Source organism: Dermacentor albipictus, chromosome 1 (assembly GCF_038994185.2).
Source record: "Dermacentor albipictus isolate Rhodes 1998 colony chromosome 1, USDA_Dalb.pri_finalv2, whole genome shotgun sequence".
NCBI lineage: Eukaryota > Metazoa > Arthropoda > Arachnida > Ixodida > Ixodidae > Dermacentor > Dermacentor albipictus.
Window position 1 is genome coordinate 213,053,357 of NC_091821.1, and position 16,018 is coordinate 213,069,374.

The 16,018-nt window shown below is 50.3% G+C and overlaps 1 protein-coding gene across 11 annotated transcripts in view; it reads left to right on the plus strand.

The window, feature by feature from the left end:
- The window catches only part of LOC135915994 (protein O-mannosyl-transferase Tmtc3-like), a 953,411-nt gene extending 948,110 nt beyond the window's left edge, over window positions 1-5,301 (plus strand). For all 11 annotated transcript variants that reach the window (XM_065449184.2, XM_065449185.2, XM_070530822.1 and 8 more), the window contains one exon: window positions 3,022-5,301. In XM_065449184.2, the coding sequence (XP_065305256.1) occupies window positions 3,022-3,318 (297 nt within the window). In that variant the 3' untranslated portion in view covers window positions 3,319-5,301. The remainder of the gene's footprint in view (window positions 1-3,021) is intronic.
- The last annotated feature ends 10,717 nt before the right edge of the window (window positions 5,302-16,018 follow it).

Below are 16,018 nucleotides of genomic sequence, written 5' to 3' on the forward strand. Positions count from 1 at the left end.
AGAGGCGGATGACAGTTAAGCGAAAATTTCTCAATTACCTAATTATATTGTAAATAAATGTAACTACTCGCTGCTTATCAGGACAACAAAGTGGGATAGTTGTTAATGATTCATTGCTAGTGATACTACTCGAAGTGGCCCTGAAACACGTTTTACCGAAGTCGAGAAATGCATTTGAAGTTAAAATAAACTATTCCAGAAATACTTCGCAGCAAAGTACGTCAGTGCATTCAGCAGAAGCGGAGTTATTAGCAATCAGAGATTACCTTTGATATTATTCGCGGTGCTCCCGCTCCTTCTTGAAAGTTCTTCACTGCCAAGGCTACGGCGGAGCGGTGTGTGCTCGCAACGCTCCGCTTACTGAACGTCACCAGAGCGCGCAGTTCAAATTTGATTTTGGATATTCACGTAGACGCCACTATTTCCGATTTTCTCGTCTACGACGCGCCAAACGCCAAACGCGGTTGTCCTCGGCTAGCCGCGGTGAGCCTTGCGAGCTAAAGCCCCTCTGGGCTGTACTGCGAGCAGGCTCGTCGCGGCGTCCCGCGGTGGCCGCGGTATTCACGCTACGTATCAGACGCAGCTACACGCAACTGTAGTGCGCATGCGCAGCGCATGCTTTGTGCATAACATGGCTGGAGTGCGCGCTCACGCTCCTGTGCTCCAGTCTGGCGTGTGCTACGTAATGCGAACCGGCTTTGTCCTGCACCAGCTTGACCGACGGATAGTAGCATCATTTTGAAGCGCTGTCAATCGCTCACTACGAAACGATGTCTGCAGACTACGTCAGCCAAGAGCAGCCAGGAGTGGGCGTGCGCTGACAAGCGAACGTGGGGTCTGACCTTAATTTTTGCGTGGTTCGCGGCCAGTTGAGTCTTCAAGACATTTCGAAATCAGCGAAAGTTTAATTCCTACGCGTGCGACCACGGCCGAGCGTGAACAGGCCGGCTCCTTCCGGAAGTACGTAATTATTATCGAAATTTCGAAAGCAGATTTTCGCTTACTTCAGCATATTTAATAAACTACGTCAAATAATATATACAGGAGCAGTAGCACGCGCGCACGCACGAACGCACGCACGCACGCAGTAGGAAGAAGCGCACTGATACAAATGCCCCTCTTGATTGATGTCAGCTACCGGTCAATAGCAGCCGTCTATGGGAATTTGGCATATGACGACACGTGCGAGTTACCGGCAGCTTCGAAACGGGTGAGGATAAGGCCTCGTTTGGAAAGAAAAGAGAGTGTTTGAAAAATAGTTGACTTCCTGCTCAGTTTGTGAGCTCCACGCGCCACGCAGGACTGCAAAATTTGGCTGAAATGTTCGCAGCAGCGTATGCTCTCCGCGGACTGTGCTTTTTTTAAACCAAACCCGATGGTTGTTGACACAAAGGCCACATTTATTCAATTACTTCTCAGGGCTCTTTAGAAAGCAAGTCAAATAAGCTGTAAAATTTCCCCAAATGAAATTTTTCCTTTATACAGTTATTCACCGTTTACTTATCGATAAGTAAGTCTCACAGGTTATATACCCTTATTCTTAAGCAAGACGTCATAAACAGAGCACTTTCTTTTTTTTTTACCTATTTTTCGCTGCAGTGTTGTACGCAAATGATCACAGTGTTTTGTATTTTCTTGTGGTAGCATTCTCCAGACGATCACTGGCCAAACAAAAAAGAACGTTTACTATGATAATACTTCAGTTATGTTACATAACTTTCTTTTTACTATCTAAACAAAAATCGCATTTTATCGTTTGAAGCATTACTGGCTCTAGATAGATACGAAATGTTTATTCTGGTTCATGCACCTCAATGCCTTTTTGAAGATCATGCCACCGTAAGTTTGGCAAAGAAGCTCTTATCGGAGGAACCGTCAGCGCTGACTTTTTTTGACCGCCAATCCGTGGTGCGTGCCTGTTTGTGCAGCGCGCCATCTCGGCTGTCTAGCGTCTTCTTTATCGCCCTCTGCTTCTAGCAGTCTGTTTATCATAACCGTGGTAGATGACAGGCTTTTGTACGGCTGGTGAGCTGGTGTGCTGTTTATCATAAGTATGATGAGTGACAAGCCTGTTTATGGCTCGTTAGCCACCACGGTGCAGTGCCAAGGTCGTCTAGGATGCTTTTATATATATATATATATATATATATATATATATATATATATATATATATATATATAGGGCACTTGAGGCATTCACTTCGTTTTTCGGCATCTGCTTTCTCTATTTATTATTTGTTTGTTCTTTAAACTTGGTGTCCAAGGTATTTTTATTGAGTACATTCGTTATTACTGCGACGGAGAAGTGCACCTACAGTTCTGGAAATGATAATGCTTTGTTCTGGTTAGTTGGGTTTGGTCCCTTTCGTGTTGATCATTAAATCTACAAATGCATCCAAGAGTGATCACATTATTGTAGCTTTGCACAGAGCTGCAGTAAGCGAGAGGCGCGCGCTTCGGGGTCAACAGCGTGCCGCAGTGCCAGATGTATGACCCACAAAATTGTGCGGCGCGTTGTTTCAGGAAAAAGAAAAAAAAAGTCTACGAGATGCACATATGCGCACCTATGCGTCCGCCGTGGATAGTACGCGGAAGTGGTATATAAGCGAAGCCTGCTAGGAGACTGCGCAGGCCAATCTCCACGAGCCGCTCCTATAGTACTAAAGGAACAGACCCTGCGTTCAGACTAATTTTAGTACGTAAGAGCGTTCCTTCATTGACCGGCGTTATAAGGCTACTTCTACTCATGATTGCGGTCAGTGCGGTAGCGAAGACATTGCTGCGGCAATTTTCAGTAGCGGTGCTAAGGTAACAATTTTTTGTGCTTTCCCAGTTAGTCGCCACTTACTTAAGGCACACGACGAAAGCAACGACGTGCAAATAGGCACGTGGAAACAGGCATGATTTCAGCCTTTTGCTTGCTTTTTCTTTTTTTTTCTACACCACACCCGCGGTACTCTCACTGAAACTGTTCCGCCTCCTGCGACACCTTCCCCCTTACCGCCTGTTCTGTGGCCACAGTGCTACCGCAGGATCCTGGCCCTGGACCCGGGCAACGTACAAGGCTCGCACAACCTGTGCGTCGTGTACGTGGAGCGCGGGGAGCTAAGCCGAGCCGAGCGCTGCTTCAAGCACGCCACCACGCTGGACCCGAACGCCACGTACATCCGCAAGCACCTGCAGGTCACGCAGACGCTGCTCAGGAACCGCTCGGTGGACGCGGAGCGCCGCTCAGGCGCCGCCCTCGCCGCGCCTCAACCGCCCGTCCTGCAGCCGTTCGCCTCCGCCGCCGCCGCATCGGCCGCCAACGCGCAGTGACTCTGGACGGCCAGCAGCGGCAACTTTCGTGGCGAGAGCCGTGCGCCGTAGAAGGCGCTCCGGGAGCAGGCGCACGGCTCCGCAGAAGAGCGCGACCAGCGTTCGAGACTGTTGGTCAGCCAACGCGGTTGAAGGGTCCACCGCCACGCACCGTCGTGGGTGATCGCCCAGTGGCGACAGCTGCGAGTGCTCGCGAATCGTTTCCGATGGTGTTAGCAGGGGGCATCTGCCAGCGTTCCTGGTGGCCTCTGCGCGCTGTTGGCTTTGCGCAAAGACGTTCCGCTATGCTATGACGCTTGTGCGACGACCTCCAAATGTAGAAGACAAAGTGGAGGGAGGAAAGTCATTTTAGTGGTTGTACAAAAGCCACTCTAGCTGCATTTTTTTTTCTTTCGCTCCGAGAATGTAATTGTGCACCTCGCTGCACGGTGATACTTACAGCGGCACATTCCTCAGGTTACAGACCGTACAGTTGAACGAGTGGCGTATTCATCGCTTGTCAGTAGGAGCATGTGGTTCACCATGCCTATTGAAAGTATGTGTTGTGAAGGCTGAACTATGAACGGATGTGTCAAAGGTAGGCTGTTGTCCGACTTCGGCTGAGGGAGAGAGTACATGAACACTGTCAGCCTTCGTTATAGAATCGAATATTTTCGTCCAGACAATATGTAAAAACAAGTTCCTAAATCCTTTGGTAAACCGGCTGCACAATTAGCGCGTATTAAACAGTACGAAGGACCTTACTTTTTCTTTCATATTTATGCCAAGTTATTAATGTGTTATATAATCCTCTTGACACAAAAATATTTTTTGTAGTTGAGATAAATTTCCTTTTTTGTGTTAACTTGCAGTAACGAAGGAAAAGTGCCACACCAGCTTCGTATAATAAATATGAGACATCGGCAATTTGGGCCATGAATAGCTTGTTTATGGCTCACTGAGAATATTGGCATTGCTTGCAATATCTACAAGAAAGCACCGATAGCTTGCATCGTTTTGCTCGTGACCTTGTTGAAAAACAGTGAAATTGTTACATTTGCCTTCACTAAAGTATAGCGTCAAGTTCGCTATTGTACAGCATAATACCCTGCGTTAATGTAAAGGAATTTCGTAGGTTATTCTCAGCGTGAGTGGTGCTGATACACATAATTCGATCTTCTGTCTTGATTCACGGAAATAGCAAGAAAGCGATCTCGTTTCTCTAAATACATTTGCTTTTAATTTTAGAAGGAACAATAATAATCTTCATTCACACAGCTGCACAATACCATCGTGACTGATTCACACAGTCTATGGGGTCGCTACTTAAGTCTCAACACTGCATGCTTAAATAACTAAAATATCCTATTTATTCATACAAAGTGCCAAATTAGATGTACGTAAAGAAAGAATGAATAGTCTTCTTTTTTTTCTTAGCACACTGGTATGGCTCTTCGACGCTTATTCACAGAACTATGTTTAATGCCTGCTGCACTTGTATATTAATCATTACCGCCCTAAGTTCTTAACGGCTGAATGGTAACGAAGACTCCTGTTTGTCTGCTCTTATTGTTTCCCATTCAATTAAGCATCATAGCATTTTATTCGATATTCGTGCTTTTTATAGCTACTAGTTCACCTCCGGTAGTCGCGGTAGTTCTGATTTTTTTTTATCTACTCGTTACCACCGTCTTTAACTGGATGATTTTGATAAGCACGCTGCATAAGCAAACGAGTCATTAACTAATTTTCGTATGTTAACATTAAATAGCACAGTAGATTACTACGGAAACGAACAAAATAGTCGAAATTCGGGCTGTAAATAGATGGGGTTCAAGGAAAAGAACGTGATCAAGAAATTGCGGTGAATGAATGTCACAGAGTGTATATTTGCACATTTTATTGCTGACCAGTGCTTGTGTTCGCAGCCGCTAACGAGACAAGTGATCTATATTTCGGCAAGTTAAAGTGAAACATAAAAAGTGCACACACACACATATATATATATATATATATATATATATATATATATATATATATATATATATATATATATATATATATATATATATATTATGCTGTGCATATGCCGTTTGAATACTACAATGTGAGCGCTTGTACATAACGCAAACGGTAGCTTGTACATACTATAGGGTGAGTATCGGACGGTCATATATATGAGATGTGAAGTCGTTCTATTTTGAAGTATTGCGCAAACCACGACTCAACATCAACCAGGTACGGCTCTTGTCTATGTGCGGCGCATGTGTTATGACTGGTGCTTCTTAATGTACACTACATCAAGAAAGAAAAAAAAAACTATCGTTGTACTGATGTGGATGGAGGCTGTTTAGCGGACGCAGGCATGCGGTGGATTGTACATAGATATACCGAGAAAGAGACAAAGAATTTTTCTATTAACTCAAGTGTGAGCCAGAAAACTGTTTTAGGGACCATGGTGGCACTTAGATAGAGCAAAACGTCGGCTCGGTAAGTCACTGATCTGCGCGCTCCAAGAGAAATTTGTTGCTTCTGCATTCCTTTCTACACCCCCCCCCCTTGGTATTTTTTTTTTTCTTCCAGCAGCAGCCGCTCTGCAGGATAGTGTTGCGTTGCGTGGACCGTCCGCTGTCGGCACTCAGCACTTTAAATATTGTCTATGCCTGTATGCTTGAGGTTTACGAATGACACTGGCCGCGTTAACTCACCGATGTGTGCACACTATTGCCGCTTTCTTGCACCCCCTCATCCCATTGCTTCATGCTGTTTTGTGGTGCACGTAATTGCCTTATCGCCACCCCTCATTGCCTCTTCCCAAGTTTGGAAAGGTTGTGTTTATATTGTTCTCGTGTGTTGAACGCTTGAGCGAGCGCTGTCGCCGCTTTGCGTCTGTATTCTTGTTTCAATTCATTGCTGTCGGATGCGTAAGGAAAGACTTGCGGTGTTGTTGTCGCTTATGTTTTGGCGAAATACAATATACTTCGTAATAAAGGCACACATAAGGCTTTCACTCAATTGTTCCTTTTTGTTGTTTCCTCTCAATTAATAAGGAGAACTCCGGTTCGACAATACGTGTCCGACAACATACTTCACAGCGTCCTTGTCTTCATGTTTCTTTAGCTATTATTCACCTTATACGTATATGCACACATCATAGCGCCGGCCTTCATCCGTATCTGTCCCTACAGACGGAAGTCGAGGCCACGGATATACAGGAGCACTGTTGCGACGCCGTTTCTCGAGCCTCGACCGACGTTACTATTGGGTAGCGTGGCGTTGTCGGCGGGCTACAGACGTCCGGTAGATCATGGCGACCAGGCAACGACGAGACGATTTCTAGTGCGAAACTTGCACTGTTTATTCAATGGTTCGTGAAGGATAAGAAGAGAATGAATTAATTGAAAAAGTACATTGCGGGGCCCCTTAAGTAGGCCCGCTAAAATCGTAGGCGGGATCTTGCTCACGTCAACGTCACGTGACATGCACTGAGTCCTTTCGGTGTTTGGCGGCTGCTCCCACTTTCACCCCACTTTCCCAGGTGAGTTTGCAAGGGCTTGCCTCTTCTAGCAGCAACCCACGTAGTCTGCTCGGGGACAGGCGGCGGATCCCTTCTCCCAAGTAAGTTGGCACGGGCTTGCCTCCTCTGGCGGCAGCCCGCGGGTCCTGTTTGGTTCGCGGAAAGCGTTCTCCCCCAGAGTTGGATAGTTCGTGGAAAGGGTTCTCCCCTTGGTGCCACACACTGCGGTCATCACTGCGGGGCGCCTGCCAGACCGGCAACCACACGAAACAACCATGGCAAATTAGGAATCCATCCTCCGCTTCGGTTGAGCAGGGTCTTTCGAGCATCCTTTTTGCGCGGGGTGTTACACGCCAGCCGTAACATCACCGACTCGCGCCTGGTAAGGCGTTCCAAGTATAGTGTTTCGATGATGCTTCGTGGTACAAATTATAGATGGCGCAGAAATTTGTAACCAACTAGGGGTTTTATAACCAACACCCAGAGCGGCGTCACTCGCCGCGGCTTTGCCGTGAGATGTGCAGCGAAGCTATGTGGGCTTTCTGTTCGTTGGCCAATTCACCGCTGGCCGTGCGTTTTCGCTGTTGCCCACGTGAGTGAGTGAGTGAGTGAGTGAGTGAGTGAGTGAGTGAGTGAGTGAGTGAGTGAGTGAGTGAGTGAGTGAGTGAGTGAGTGAGTGAGTGAGTGAGTGAGTGAGTGAGTGAGTGAGTGAGTGAGTGAGTGAGTGAGTGAGTGAGTGAGAGTGATCGTCGCGCACCCGGTGTCAGGATTGGGGGCTCAATCCCATCGCTCGTGGTCCTTTGCCAAGATTGGAGTCCGGCATGAATTTGAAGGTAGCTGGCCCATGCCGTCGTCCAACTTACCCACGCTGAGGACGTTGATGAAGGGAAGAACTGCTTCTCATCGAGAACGAGGAATATGGGTTTATTTACAGAAATTAAATCAGTCTAACATGACTGCTTGAGAAAAAGAGTGTCAGTCCAACATGACTGCACGAGAGAAGTGTATCAGTCTAACATGACTGCTCAAGAGAAGTGTGTCCAGCATTTGCACAACAACAGTTTTTATACACTCGGTCCGCCGGCCATACGAGGCGGCGACTGTTCGTTTACTCATCGCCAACTTGCCGCCGCTCCGCAGAACAGTTTACGTACACAAAGGCACACACATACCGATGCCCGACGCCGGCGTTGGAGGGGTGCCGTTCCGGGAAGTATCGGCGCCAATCGTGGGTAGCTCGTTGTCTTGCGTCTGGACGAGGCCTGGGAAGCAACATAAAACGGCTTTCCCGCGGCAGCTTGTTCATGCGTAGCAGATCAGGTCCGCGCTGGAGAACTCCGGCACCATTGTTCGTCCACCGAACTCGTTCCGTCACAATGGCGATGGGGCTGGTGGATGGAGGCGGTTTTGAGCACAAAGCCCGCTTCTTCGAACGCCTCCTAGCTGCAGCGACGGAGAGTGGGGGATGCGCGTCTTGTCCCCTAGTCGCAATTGGGTGGCAATTTTGCCTGGCAGCTCGCCATTCTTAACACCAGCTAGTCCCACGTCGGGACCGGCAGGTCTAGCCCACCGGCCCGGTCGCGGGCACGCCGGACAGCCAGTATTTGCTTTTCTAAAGCGGGGCTACGCAGAAGCGAGTCCCACTCCGTGATGAACTTGGGGTATGCCGACCCGCACTCCCAGAGCATGTGCGCTAGAGTGGAGGTCTGCACGCAGGACGGGCAGGCGTCGTCGCGATACACGTCGGGGTAAGCCTCGTGCAGAACGGACATACACGGATATGTGCTGGTCTGTAGAAGTCTAAGCGAAACGGCTTGCGCCCTATTAAACTTGGGGTGAGAGGGTGGAAAGACTTTTCTAGACATGTAGAAGAATTTATTAACCTCGTTGTGAGTAGCGGGAGCGTTCCTGTGGCCGTAGGGAGGAGGGGAGTCGGGGCTCCTTGCAGAGGAACCGCGTTCGGTAAGGTCACGCGCAGCCTCGTGAGCAGACTCATTGAGGTTCGGGGGAGCACCCTCGACCGACACTACGTGAGCGGGAAACCAGTGGATTGAATGATGCGTGAGAGCATATGGACTCGAGCTGCTAAGAAGACGGGCAGCTTGCTTGGCGATGCAACCCTTCTGAAAAGCCCTAACTGCCGTTTTGGAATCACTGTAGTTCTCAGACCCACGACCGTCTAGCAGGGCGATGGCGGCTTGCTCGGCGACTCCGGGGTCTGAAGTGCGAATGGAAGCGCTATTGCAAATCTTGCCGCTGGAGTCGACCACAACGACGGCAAAGGTCTTCCCATCGCTGTACTCCGCGGCGTCGACGAAGCTTGCTCTAATGTCTCGTTGCTTGATTTGTTTGAGGATGGCTGCTGCTCTGGCGTTGCGTCTGCCATCGTTGTGGACGGGATGGACGTTTCGGGGCACAGGGGCCACTTCGAATTTGTCTCGAATGCACCAAGGGATCGGGGTACTGACCATCGGGAATCCCGCAGGGTGGTAACCCAGCTCTTCGAGGATGCGTTTACCTGCCGCTGTGGTGCTCAGGCGAGTGAGTTGCGCGCGTTCTTGCGCTTCGGCAATCTCCTCGGCGGTGTTATGCACCCCCAGCTTGAGAATATCCTCGGTATGGGTCCTGATGGGTAGCCCGAGAGCCCTCTTCACTACTTTGCGAACGAGAGCGTTGAGCTTGTCTCGCTCCGCTCTGAGCCAGTTGTGCATAGAAATCGTGTACGTCAAGTGACATATATAGTACGAAGGCATTGATCAGCCTGAGGGCATTGTTTTCCTTCATGCCTCGGTGCCGGTTTGCAATGCTGCGAACGAGCCGGAAAGCGTTGTCCGTCTTTGCGATGATCTTGCGGAGAGCCGTTCCGTTCCCGGCGTTGAATTCGACAAACATGTCCAGGACCTGAATAATGTCGACCCTGGGTATCATCACCCCCCCCCCCCCCGCCACTAGTGCGAAGACAGATGCTGCTTTCGGAGACTGGCTTCCAATCTTTTGGTCTGCCTCCCTTCTCTTTTCTGTAAAGCAGAAGCTCCGACTTGGCGGGGAGCATCGAAGTCATATGGGGCGGAGATACTCCTCGATCACGTCGATCGCCTCCTGCATGGATTTTTCGACTCTGCCTTCGCAGCCGCTGGAGCACCATAAGGTGATGTCGTCGGCGCAGATGGTGCGCTTGATGTCCTCGACGCGTGCCAACCTCTCGGCAAGACCAATCATACATATGTTAAACAGTGTGGGGGAGATGACAGCGCCCTGAGGAGTGCCCTGCCCTCCGAGGGGCACATCGTCGGAGCGGAAGTCCCCAATGCGAAGCTTGGTCTTCCTGTCTGTTAGAGAAGAGCTGACGTAGCTGTGGAATCTGGAACCGAGACCCAGGTTTGAAACTGCCTTTACGATGAAAGTGTGGAGCACGTTGTCGAAAGCCTTCTCGAGGTCCAGATCAAGCAGAGCCTTGACGTCCCTGGAACGGCCATCCACAATCTGATGCTTGATTAGTTTCATGGCATCCTGCGTCGAGAGTCTGGCGTGGAAGCCGATCATGTTGTACGTGTAAACCTCGTTGTCTTCGAGGTACCCGTTGAGCCTGTTGAGGACGACGCGCTCCATGACCTTGCCGACGCAGGAGGTTAGAGAAATCGGCTTGAGGTTCTCGATGTTCGGGGCCTTGCTGTGCTTGGGAATGAGCACCGTGCAGGCCATCTTCCATTCTGAAGGAACAACGCCGCTCTTCCAGGACTCGTTCATTTTGTTGGTCAGAAAGGCGATCGACGTGTCGTCGAGGTTTCCCAACATTTTGTTGGTGACTCCGTCCAGACCCGGCGCAGACTTTTGGTTGAGCGCGAAGATGGCCTGTCTGACCTCGGCAACGGAGAAGTCTTCGTCCAGCTCAGGGCGTGGAGAGCCTCGGTAGTCCGGGAGTTGTGTTGCCTGACCTTCGTCGCGACGGACGGGCAGGTACTTCTGTATGAGTTTTGAGACGAGTCCATCGACCGTGTGAGACCCTGTGGCTTCGTGAAGGGCCCGGGCCAACGTATGCCTCTGATTTGACTTCGAGCCGCTTTCGTCGAGAAGGTGCTTTAGCATATCCCAGGATTTGCCGTAGAGCTCGTCCCACTGTTGCTGGCATAGCGCCTTGCAGTGGTCATCAGACACCTTGTTGAGCTCCGAGATCTTCTTTCGGAGTCTGCGATTGAGCCTTTGACCCTTCCATCGACGGAGCAGGGCGTTTTTTGGCCTCGATCAGGTGGGCGAGTCTGCTGCATGTCCATCTGCTCGACGTGACGCTCTGAGCGCGGACGCGCGCTAACGAGCCACGCTTGTCTCCTATAGTTGGGATATTTTGTTGGTTTGAAATGCACTAACATTTACTACAATAAGTGTTATTGTCATGGAAGCGGCTGTAAACGAGTTAATTTTGTACCTTAGTAAAGTTACATTTGTTAATATGGTTACAAGCACGGGGAAAAGGGGTTTATTTAGGCGTGCGAGAACAGGAACGGCAGGCTACGAAGAACAGGAATGGCCGCTGCACAGTCTTCGTTCTCCTCTTCCTCTCTCTTCTTGATCCCCGCGTCCCTTTGACGCGCTTGGACGTAACATACCTCCCCTCGCAGACAAAGCCCCCTGGGCGAGTCAACTAGCTTGTCGTGGCGTGCATGATTTCAACCGTGCGACATGCGCGACGTGTGTCCTAGCAGAACGTCTACCAGTGTTCGTGAGGCGCGCGAGAGTATAGTTCACTTCGCTGACTTTGTCGATGACAACATACGGTCCATCGTAGTTTGCCAGCAGCTTTTGACACAAACCGCGCTTCCTTGTGGGCGTCCAAAGCCAAACGAGATCACCAGGGTTATATGTAACTGGCCGATGTCGTGCGTCGTAGCGGGCTTTGGAGTTTTCTTGTGATGCCAAAGTCCGAAGACGCGCAAGTCTCCGAGCCTCTTCAGCGAGGCACAGCGTATCGGCGACCGTAGGATTGTCGTGGTGGTAAAAAGGGAGGACAGTGTCGAGCGTATACCGGGGCGGCCGAGCATATAGAAGGAAGAAGGGGCTGTAGCCGGTTGTCTCGTGCTTGGCGGTGTTATATGCGTAAGTAATAAACGGTAGAACTTCATCCCAATTCTTGTGATCGGACGCAACATACATGGAAAGCATATTTGTGATCGTTCGATTAGTGTGCTCAGTGAGGCCGTTTGTTTGCGGATGATATGGCGTCGAGTGTCTGAGGTGCGAGTGACACAAACGCGCAAGCTCTTCCACTATATCCGCCGTGAATTGACGTCCCCGGTCGCTTATGATAACACCAGGTGGTCCATGTCGGAGAACAATAGCGTGAAGTAAGAAAAGCGACACTTCGGTGGCAGTTGCTGATGGTATAGCCGCCGTCTCGCAATAGCGTGTGAAATAGTCGGCGCAGACAATTATCCAGCGGTTCCCCTTAGATGACTTCGGAAAAGGGCCTAACAGATCAATTCCAACTTGCCGAAAGGGTGAGCTGGAAGGCGGCACAGGTTGAAGGAGACCAGATGGGGCAGTGGTTGGGCGTTTCCGACGCTGGCACTGTATGCAGCTGGCGACATAAAACTCAACCGAATGTCGCATCCGGGGCCAGTAAAAGCGTTCTTGAATGCGATAAAGTGTGCGCACAGTGCCTAAGTGCCCGGAGGTAGGGTCATCGTGCATAGCCTGAAGGATTGCTGGCCGGAGACGCTCTGGCACCACTAGAAGGAAGCGGGCACCCGTGCTTGAGTAGTTCCTTTTGTACAGGAGCCCGTCACGTACACAGTAGCTGCTTGTTGCACTTGAATGGGCAGAAGTAAAGAGTGGCTCCAATTTAGTGTCGGTCCGTTGTTCTGTTTTGAACGCATCGATATCTGGAAAAGCGGGTGTCACAGAAGCGACGAGATGATCAAAATCGTCTGCGTCGCAGTCTGTCGTGGCAAGCGGCATACGGGAAAGGCAGTCTGCGTCAGCGTGTTTTCGGCCACTCTTGTAGGAAACAGTGAAGTTATATTCCTGCAACCTCAAAGCCCAGCGCGCAAGGCGACCACAAGGGTCGCGAAGGTTCACGAGCCAGCACAGGGAATGGTGGTCTGTGACGACTTGGAATGGGCGTCCGTACAAGTACGAGCGAAATCGCTGAACCGCAAAGATTACAGCGAGGCATTCTTGCTCTGTCACCGTGTAATTCCGTTCAGGTTTGCTTAATGAGCGGCTTGCGTAAGCAATCACGTGCTGACGGTCTTCATAGCGTTGGACCAATACGGCACCCAGACCAACGCCACTAGCATCTGTGTGGATTTCTGTCGGCGCAGTAGGATTGAAGTGGCGAAGGATAGGTCGGGAGGTTAACAGGAACTTCAGCTGACGAAATGCGGAATCGCACTCGGGTGTCCACTCAAACCGTGCGTCTTTATGTAGCAGGTTTGTCAGAGGATAAGCGACGTCAGCAAAACCAGGAATAAATCGGCGAAAGTAAGAGCAAAGACCCAGAAAACTACGAAGTTGCTTCACTGACTGCGGTGCACTGAATGCCTCGACAGCTGCCGTCTTGAGGGGATCAGGCCGGATACCGTCTTTGTCAACAAGATGACCCAGCACAAGGGTTTGACGGTCACCAAATTTACATTTCTTGGAGTTCAGAACCAGGCCGGCGTTTTTGATGCAGTTGAGGACAATATCCAGGCGCGTATTGTGCTCATTGAATGTGCGCCCGAATATAACAACGTCGTCAAGATAGCACATACAGATGTTCCATTTTAACCCACGCAGAATGGTGTCCATGAACCTTTCAAAGGTTGCTGGAGCGTTGCACAACCCAAATGGCATCACATTGAATTCGAATAATCCATCCGGGGTTATGAAGGCTGTTTTCTCTCTGTCTGTCGGGTGTATCGGGATTTGCCAATATCCTGAGCGCAGGTCCACTGAAGAAAAATAAGAGGCCGAATGAAGGCAATCGATTGCATCATCTATCCGGGGCAGCGGGTAGACATCCTTCTTAGTCACGGCGTTTAATCTTCGATAATCGACGCAAAATCTCCAGTTACCGTCTTTCTTTCTGACGAGTATGACCGGAGCAGCCCAAGGACTCGAGGACTCTTGTATTATCCCATTTCTCATCATGTCGCTCACTTGTTCCCCGATTATCTTGCGCTCGTTAGGCGACACGCGATAAGGCTTTTGCCTGATCGGGCGCGCAGATCCCGTATCGATAGTATGGCGCGTTCGTGACTCGGGAATCGAGAACGCTTTGTCCGGCTGCGCAAAGTCAAACACTGACAGATGCTTAGAAAGCGTATCCACCAAGGTATGGCGCTCCCTTGTGCTGAGCGACTTGTTGATCATAGACAGAAGCTTTTTGTCTGAGACTTGGCGAAGGTCAGCAGGTTCACACGGCGAGTCTGTTAGTACGGCTACGGACGAAGACGTGTATTCTGTAAAGTAGGCGAGTTTCAAGCCGTCTGGAAGCAGGACGGGTTCTGCCGAGCAGTTGGTCGTCCACAAGCCAGCTCGCCCGTTGCCGATGGATACCACACAATGAGGGACAAAAACGTTCTTCTTCACACAATTTAGATGCATTGGCTCTACGGAGGCATCGAAACTGTCTGGAACTGCACCGCGACATACAACCGGCACGCACACCGAGGTGGACGCAGGCACAACAGTATCTGCAGACACACAAAGTTCACCTTGACTGCAAGGCTCCTCTAAGAGCCCGGACGAAACATGGCCATCGACGCAAACTTCCCCCGTGCGACAATCGACGGTCGCGCCACACTGTCGCAAAAAGTCGATGCCCAAAATCACTTCGTGCGTCGATCGGGGAATAACTACAAATTCTGTCACGAAAACTCTACCAGCCAAGGATACGTCAGCAGTGCACACACAAACAGGGCGCAACGACTCGCCGCTCACTCCACAAAACGTTGCAGCCTGGTCCCACCGAAATACAACTTTACGCCCCAACCGACCTTTAAAACCGAGACTCATTACGGATACAGTTGCTCCGGTATCCACTAAAGCCATTGTAGCAACACCATCAACAAGTACATGCACTTTGTTCTTAATCATAGCAACTGCAGGGGGCATTTCTGTCGATAGCACGTGTCGAGCGACCTCACCCCCATCGGCCGCGCTAGCTAGTTTTCCGGTTGTGAAGGCGAGGAGGAGCGGCGCACTGGCGATGGAGATTGGCGTAAACGCGGTGCACGAGATGTCGGCGGTGGCGTCAAACTCCTGTCAGATGCCGGCGAGCGGCTCCGGAAGCTTCTCTGCCAGTAATCGTTGCCAGAAGGGACGCCAGCTGACCAAGAGGTGGTGTACGGCTGTTGAGTTGTCCTCGTAGGAGGTGTGGGCCTTGTTGAAGATCCGGATCGACCATTCCACGTTGTTGGGCGACGATTGCAGAACCTCGCTATGTGGCCCGCGACACCGCATTGGAAACATACCGGCAGATGCCTCAAATTGCGATGTTCTTCCATGTAGTCGCGCATGTTGCTGTCGACTGCATAGACAGTAGGTGGGTGACATTCATCATGGCTAGGCATCGGCCGCTGGGAGGCGTGTGTGCGGCGTGGGCGTTGGGCGTAGTCATGACCTTGATAGCTCATGGTCCCTCTCGTTTGTGGGGTAGACCTATACTCGATGGTCGCTGAGTTCACCGTGGGTTGCCATGTCGTCGAAACGGCCGTGTTTCTCATCTCGTGTGGTGAGTACGCGCCAGTGATGCCGGGTGCGCAACGGTACATCTCTTCCTGATGGAGCAACTCTTCACGAACAATCTGCCGTATAGTGGATGGAAGGTCACGCTTGGACGTAACAATATAAAACTGAAACGAAAAGCTGAAGACGGTTGCCTCACATTTGTGAGCATTCGGTATATCAGTGAGAGCACATCAGTTATATGTCTTTTATCATATGTACCCGTTTTCGTGACTTGTATATGTTATTGAACTGCGAGTTGCGACATGCTTCATGGTGCGTCACGGCATGCTTCATTCAGCCTGCGAGCTGCAACATGAAATGCTTGCAGTCAGGCTGCAATGACATCTACAATGAAAGCGTTCAGGTTTGTTTACGGCACATTACACAGCTTTATTCGACTACGGTTAGCAGTATGCAGTGCCCTAAATTTAGTAAAGGCATACCGCACGTCTTTAGGAACATCAGCACACTTGTTTTATACTGGAACTGTGCCTA